Source organism: Nanorana parkeri, unplaced genomic scaffold (assembly GCF_000935625.1).
Source record: "Nanorana parkeri isolate BGI_ZX_2015 unplaced genomic scaffold, ASM93562v1 scaffold1853, whole genome shotgun sequence".
Lineage (NCBI taxonomy): Eukaryota > Metazoa > Chordata > Amphibia > Anura > Dicroglossidae > Nanorana > Nanorana parkeri.
In genome coordinates this window covers 206,170-214,199 of record NW_017308121.1, presented here as the reverse complement: position 1 = coordinate 214,199, position 8,030 = coordinate 206,170, and the positions used below count along the sequence as shown (strand labels likewise).

Below are 8,030 nucleotides of genomic sequence, written 5' to 3'. Positions count from 1 at the left end.
CACATTAAATGCAGAAAAAAAGACAGCGAAAAAAACATTTTTTTTTGTGGTTTCACGTGAAATGTTGGATTTTTCTCTCATCTTTTAGCACTAGGGTTTACTACTTTGCATTTAAATTTTCTGTAAAACCTTTCTTTCGGGGTGTGGTGTTATGCCTGCATTTTATGTATTTATTATTCCACATTTTTGCTAAGTATTTTGTTATATGCCGTCCCTGTACGTTATTTAGTCATATGTATAACTAAAAAATGTAATTGATGTACATTTTGTTATGATTTACATTTCTTTTACCTTGTGAATTTTCTGCTATGTAGTGTGCAGGTAACCGTTTAATACACCATACTTAGCTAAAAAAAACACCCTAATTTGGATGTAAATAATGATGACTACTATAGCATTGGGTCCAGTGGAATGAGCCAGTCTGCCTCTGCTGCATGCATATGAGCTGACAGAGGGACTGACCTTAGTAAGCTGAGGGCTGACTGCATCTGTTTGAGTCTGCTTTTTCACAGTCCACTATTAATTGTACATCACAGGATCACAGTCTTAGACCAAGGGTTATATGCAACTGTTACTGGACACTAGCAAAAAAAAAAAGGACAGCCCTAATATAACATCTATCAATCCTAGCAAGCCTCTTTTTTTTTGGTTAGTGCCCTTAGATAATGGATGTCTTATTTTTCACTTTCATTAGTACTCTTCTAGCAAGATTTCTAGCTGCTATGTAGCCACTGTTGCACCTATTTTTTCATTTTTCTGGAATAGTTGACTCCTCATCAGAGCCTTGGTAGACCATACCCAGCCTAAGCTGGGGAAAAAAAGCTGCGGGACGGCCTGTAATGTTGGGATGGGCATTGGATGTTGAGTTGGGCGCTTACCTAGGCACACAGTGTGATGTGTTGGGTGTCATACAGGCCCATGGCCATGGCACAACCATCTGGTCTGACCCTGTCCTTAATCACCCCTTTGGGTTGTGGGTGGACCCTGCCATTTCCTAACATAACAAAAACATAACAGTCACTGTCGAAGATGTCCCAGTTTTTAAGGACATTTTGAACAAAAGGTTTGACGCCCTCCTTAAGGCTTTGTTCTTCCTGGCAGATCTGGCTATGCAACATGTTGTTGTGATCTTGTCTATTTGCTAGCTATCAGGTTCAAGAACATGGCTTAGGGCCCCAGGTCCATTTTGTCGGATCCATCAGTTCTACTACATCTGGAGCTTTTGCCTGTAGCCTTCTGCCAATGCACTGATAAATTAGTGGAAATGCTCTGACAAATATCCAGAGTGAGGCTTCTTTCAGTACATATGCAAAGGATCCTTTGGCTTACGTTTTTGTCTGGATAATGTCCACTCAAGAAATTCCTTGTAAGGATGACTTTTGATGGGCAATACTTTTTTGGTAACTTCTTGGACACTTACATCAAGGAAGTCACCTGGTGCAAGAGTACCCCCTTTCCCCAGAAGAAGGACAAAGCTCCTGCAGATAAACCTTCAGCTCTGGAGATGCGTTTGCTTCTCTCAGGCCTTAGGTTCTTGTCCATCCCATGAAACCAGTTCCGCCACTAAATCTGGACATCAAAATTCGGCGAAATAGCCCTCTTTGCAATGAAGGATTATCACGTCAGGGTGGTTGGAAGTCTGTTGGCTTTCTCGGCCATCTGGTCCCAGGGGATCTCAGCTTGAGTCTAGATCATAGTGTTCAGGGGCCATGAGCTAGAGTTTCAGTTTCTGCCTCCACTCTTCTTTCCAGCAACTGCTTTCAGGGAGTTCTAACCCCCCTTCCAGAGGAAGAAAGGTTTCAGGGTTCTACCAAACCTATTTACCATCCCGAAGACCAGTAGAGGCATTCGCCCCATTCTGGACCTGTAAGATTCTCAACAGGTTTCTTTGTGTTCAAAAATTATGAATGGAAATTGCCAGGTCTGTCATTGCTTACCTTCATCCTGGGGATCTTCTGTTCCCTGTGCACATCAAGGATATATACTTGCACATCTCTGTTTTCCTTCCTCATCAGCGCTACCTGTGCTTTGTGGTTGAAATGCAATGTTACCACCTCGTTGCCATTCCCTTTGGCCTGTCTACTACATTTATCCTACCTCTGCTCCGCTCTAGAGGTATCCCTTTCATCTGATACCTGGACAAACTCCTGCTACTGCAACATTAATGAACATTCAAACTCTTGTCAGCCAGTGCCCAATGGCACGGGTGGACCCTGCAAAGATTTTGTTGGAACTTAACTCTCCAGAAATCAGTGCTGAATTTGACTCTCTTGGATATTTCCCTCTACAGGGTCCCTTTCCCCCAGGTTCAATAACCAACCAGTATTGTTTGTTACCAGGGATCATTGTGCCTTAGCAGTGAATGCTCTGCAGTGAACTAGCCCAGCAGGACACTGTACTCAGATATACTTAGCTTATGCAGACTCTCCATAAGCCCTTTTGGATCAACCAGATATTCTGTCCCAAGGACCAGTTCACCATTATGCTTTCTTGTCACAGTCTTTAGTGGCTTTGTTGTTGAAGCCCAGTTAATGAGGGACAAGAGCCTAGCAGATTCAGTCATCTCTACGCGCTTGAAAGCTAGGAAGTTTTATTTTCATAAAGTGTACCTTCGCACCTGAAATAGCTACCTTGCTCCAGGCCAATAATTTGCATCTCAGGATGTACTCTGGGAGAAATCCAGTCTGGATCAACATTTGGCCTTGAGTTAAGTCAAGGGTCATTTATCAAACTTAGCTATCCTTTTCCAAAGACCACTTCCCTGTCACTTCTTAGTTAAAGGCTTTGCTCAGGTTGTTGCTCATGTTGCTGCCCCCTTACGCTTCCCAGTGTCACTGTGGGATCATAACCTGTTTCTGATGGCCCTTGAGAGGCTGCCCTTTGAACCTTTCAGGGATATTTTCTGTCTGCCTTCATTTACAAGGTTGCTTTCCTGTAATGCCCCTTTCATGATGTTACTCAGGGATACAGTTGTCGTGTGACCTAAGACCTCCTTTGTTTTCAAGGTAGTCTCCCTCATACACCTCGATCAATGCATTGTTCTTTCCTTCCCTCTGTCCTGCTTCAAAACTTTGCGGATACATTTCTCTCCACTTTCTGGATGCGATATGCGCTTTGTCATTCCTGAAGGTCACCATAAGGGACACCCAGCCATTAGTTCTACCACTGACATACGGATTGAGCAAACTCTCGTCTGAGCCTGTTTCCTAAAGCACATGTGTCCACCCTTCTCTGTAAAGGCACACTTAACAAGAGCTGTTAGTGCTTCATGGGCTTTTAAGTGTAAGGCATCTGGTGCTGGATTTGTAAGGCTGCCACCTGATCTTCTTTTCGGACATTTGTTACGCTTTACCAGGTATATGTTCAAGCCTAATATATTGCTCTCTGAGTTATAGTGACCTCTCCCCTGGTCTCTTAGTTATATAAGCCTGTGGCTTTGTTTGCCCTGTTGACAACCTCTAAGTTGGACAGTGTAACGATTGAGCGAGTTTGGCTGAGGATCTCGGCTGCGTAGAGGCTTTGTGGATGGCTCAGGTGGTGGTTCACACTTACACCCTTTAGTGTGGTTGAGTGAGGTTGGAACCCTTAACACATCATACGCCACCACAGGCTGTAATTGCAGAGGTAACAACAAGTGAACCTTCCCTCTGTTGCAGTATTAGGTTAGTTGGGGCCTGTGGGGGTTTGTAGTTCGAAATAAAGTAGTTCACTCCACTAATGCAGAAAAACTATAGCAACTACAAACAACTTGGCAGAGGAAAGAAAAGTAGTCCCGTATGTGTTTTGGTATACAGTAGTTAACTCCACTAATGCATAACACTATAGCAATGGCAGACAACTTGGCAGAGGAAAGGAAAATAGTCCCGTATGTGGTTTGGTATAAAGTAGTTCACTCCACTATTGCATAACACTATAGCAACGGCCAACAACTTGGCAAGGTAACATGGATATCACATGTAGTCCCTGAATGCAGGCTTATCAAACAGTAATTAGCAGTACTCCAGAGCAACCTCCTTTATAGAGCAGTGTATCTTTAAACCCCACTGAGTTGCAGGCAATGTACACAAATACAGAGTCCAGGATGGTACTTGCAGATTGTTCGGGTATTCAGAGCCCTCCAGGAGTACAGGGAGAAGGATCACTGCTGTGTTGGAAGAAGTCCGGATTACAATGCTTCTGGAGCGAAAAGGTTCATGTGCTGGAACAGAGGTATGAGCCCTAAGAAATTGCTCAACGTTCTACCTCGCTAGAACATTGAGCAAGTGTGCCTTCCAGGCTTTTATGAGTAGGCAGGTGTGTTGGGGGCGGAGCAGTCAGCAGAGGCCCTCCCGAACGTCTCCTAGCAACGGGACGCTTCCGAAGGGCCTGGCTGCTACGCCCTCACTCCTATGCGTGACGAGTCCGAGGGAGAAGTCTGGAGGGAGGAGCAGAGTACGCAAGCCTGCCGGCCCGTCTCCTAGCAACGAGATGGTGCCGCGGCTGTGTGAGGAGACGGGGCTCGGGTTCGTGACAGACAGCTGTTGGAAGTTCTGTGGATTAAGACTCTGATCCTGTATCCTATGATACACTTTTAAAACAAACAGATTTTTGTCTTACCTGTAAATGCCATACGTTAGAAGATACAGGTCCCCTTCCCCTCTGGTTTCATGAGAATGACTATCTGAAAAACAATCCAAATATAAACAACATTTTTTTCATCTTTTGAATTTCTGAAAAAGTATTTCACCAAGGTTGAAATGTGACTACGTATATAATAAGGTCTCAGTTAAATTTAATAAAGAATTAAATGCTAGCTTTACTCCCTGATGGACATGTGATTCTAGTAGAGTGGGCAAGATTATTGAAAATATTTTAATATTGGGAAATTACCATATACATTTCACTGAAGGTTTATGAAATTTTTATCCCATGTGCTTAAATGTAATTATGTCCTGGAGACTGTCAGTTTTATTACCTTAACACCCTAACTGATGCCAGTGATGTGTTCAGTACGCTGTGGAATTCTGTCAAGAACACAAATTCTGAAGGATATTTCCTTTCAATTCTTCAGCATCTTCTTATAATCCGAAATGATTATTTTGCAAGGCAAGTTATTGTTTATTATGTATTTTGCTGCCTGTTTTGTTGGAACATTGCTTAGTAGCACAGTAATGTGACTAGTAGCTTATCTGCATTTAGCTGTTTAGTAGTAAGTGTATTATGAAGTGCAATAAAAACAGCACCACAGTGTGTTCAACTGACTGGTGCATAATGTAGGTATTTATTAAAGGAGAACTATGAGGTGAGTGCTTTTCACTCACCTCATAGTTATAGCCGACCTGTGACAATGAGACTGTCACAAGTCGGCTCAGTAGATTGGGAGGTGAGCGAGCACATACCGGCGTTCGCTCACCTCTCGATCCTGTCACGGCTCTCTGCCGTGACAGGGGAGGAGTACTGACTGGCGGAACGGACGGGAGAGGGGGCGGATCCAGCTGGCTCTGCCTCTAGATAGGCAGAGCCAGCTGTCAGTCACACGGCTGGGCAGATCATGGCACAATTGTCGGGATCCGCTTCAGCTGCGGCGTCTCAGTGTACCGCGAGCAGCTGCTCGCGGTATACTGCAGCGTCTCACCCTATACTGAGCCTAGGGTGACGGGAGGACGCTAGTTTGTGTCCTCCCATTACCCTAAGGAGAACTATGGGGAAAAGACTTAACCCCATAGTTCTCCTTTTAAGTTGTTTTGGGCATTCAAGGGGCAATCATAGCCTGCAAACCTTAACACCCACCATCTTCCTTTAGTTTATAGTAATCATCCAATAAAAGAATATTTCTGATTGGAGCAAATGTCTGATTAGTTGCAGGTCTTTCATGGGTTGAAAAAGCCCTTATTTGTTTTAGCTTTGGATATGCAATGATTTGTTTCTGTACAACCAAAACAAGCCTCTTTTTTGCCATCTTTTTGCCATGGTTTTTTTACTGCCACTCGACCTGTCAAACCTGCAGCTCAAAGTTTTCCCATCACAGTTGCAACTGAGACTTGCTTACTCTGATCAGTGTTAGGCCCCATTCACACTAAGCGACATACCTTTTGCAGCGGATCCGCGCGGCCGGGATAGCGCGACTTTCAGGGCGACGTTCCAGCGACGGTAGCGCGACCCTCACGACCGGGCTCCATTAAAAAAATAGAAAAATCACGCAAAATCCACCGAAAAAGGGTCCTGCTGGATTGACAGCGACGGGCGACATGGAGCTAAGACAGCTCCATTGAATAGCAGTGGCCGGCAACTTATCGCGATATCACGCTGCAAAAATGAGCGATATCGTGGCGGAAATCGCTTAGTGTGAATGAGGCCTTAATCTGTTGTCCTGTGAGCTGCCTGTCACACAAGCTGTTTACTTTCAGAAACTTATCCTCTGATTCTGATGTGGCTTTGGGTCTGCCAGACCTCTTCTCAGAGTTCCCTCCAGTTTCCAAGTGCCTTTTGATGGTGTAGGAAACTGTACTCACGTACACCTTGGCTTTCTTTGCAATTTCTCTAAAGGAAATACCTGCACTTTTAAGGGTTATAATGGTCTGTCATCTTTTGTTGTTTGCCTTTTTCTTTCCATTTTGAGAGTGATATACTACTTCCTGCAGTACAATACTGCCCAAATATTGCTTAAGAGGATGTAGTAACACAGCCAGTTTCAACACTGCTTTTATACAGGTGGGCTTGTGAGTAATTATCAAAAGGTGGAACACCTGTAGGAATTGTTAGCATGAACTTTCAAGGCTTAATTTACTTACATTACTGCAGAACAACTGTGAGTTGTTAACCCATTACTACTTCCCTGAAAAGGTATTTTTGTATAACTCTGAGATGTACATTGTTTTTCAGTTTTTGTTACCCTAAACCCCCCACCATCACCCACCCCCCACCCACTTCTGCCAGTTTACCTTTGTACCATTTCAGGTTATTCACTGGACTTGACCTGCTTACATTTCAATACAACCTGGAAAAATGGGGGTGATCTAAAACTTTTGACTGGTAATATAAAACCCCAATTCCAGAACAGTTGGAACACTGTAAAATCTACATAAAAGCAGAATGCAATGATTTGCAAATCTCACAAACCCATATTTTATACACCATATAAACTAGAAAACATCCTATGTTTAAACTGAGAAAATGGACCGTTTTAAGAAAAAAAAAGGTAATTTTGAAATCGATGGCAACAACATGTCCCAGAAAAGTGCGGCAGGGCAGCAAAAAGCTGGCAAATTAGTGGTACTATCAAGGAAGAACTGGAAGAACATTTGGCAACTAATTAGGTTAATTGTCAATAGGTCAGTAACATGGCTGGGTATAAAAAGTGCATCTTACAGAGTCAGAGTGCCTTAGAAGTAAAAATGGACAGAGGTTCACCAATCTGAAAATCTGTGTCTACAAATTGCCCAAGAATTTCAGAATAATGTTGCTCAATGTATAAATCCAAAGACCTTAAATATCTCATCTACAGTACACAATATTATCAAAAGATTCTGAGAATCTGGAAAAATCTCTGTGCACAAGGGACAAGGCCGATACGCAATATTGGAAGCCCGTGATCTTCGGGCTGTGATTGGCAACACTGCATGGGCTCAGGAATAATTCCAAAAAATACTGTTTGTGAACACAGTTCGCCTTGCCATCTAAAGTTGCACGTCCTCTCCCAGAACTTCAGCAATTGGTCTCCTCGGTTCCCAGACGTTTACAGAGTGTTGTTAAAAGAAGATGCTACATTACATGGTTGTTCTACTAGATCACTTAAGAGCATGGTTAAATCCTAATTTTAATAAACCTTGGTGCAATATTGAAAGATCAATTCTTCCTAGGCACAACCCTCATATTCGCAGCCTCCAGTGCGCACACGAGTGGGGAAACTGTCAGCATGTAAATAGTGAGAAATGGCTGTTTACATTCACGTGATCGGGTGTCTAGAGACGCCCGATCGCTTGTACTAGCTGCATGTGTGCGCCCCCCCCCCCCCCCCACCCCCCCCCCCCCCGCGTTTTTTTTTTTCCACA

At 43.6% G+C, this 8,030-nt stretch overlaps 1 protein-coding gene across 1 annotated transcript in view; it reads left to right on the top strand.

Moving 5' to 3' along the window:
• LOC108799904 (protein diaphanous homolog 3-like) overlaps positions 1–8,030 on the top strand; it is a 177,135-nt gene that overhangs the window by 53,688 nt on the left and 115,417 nt on the right. The window contains exon 7 of the mRNA XM_018571841.1: positions 4,969–5,085. Within this exon, the coding sequence (XP_018427343.1) occupies positions 4,969–5,085 (117 nt within the window). The remainder of the gene's footprint in view (positions 1–4,968; positions 5,086–8,030) is intronic.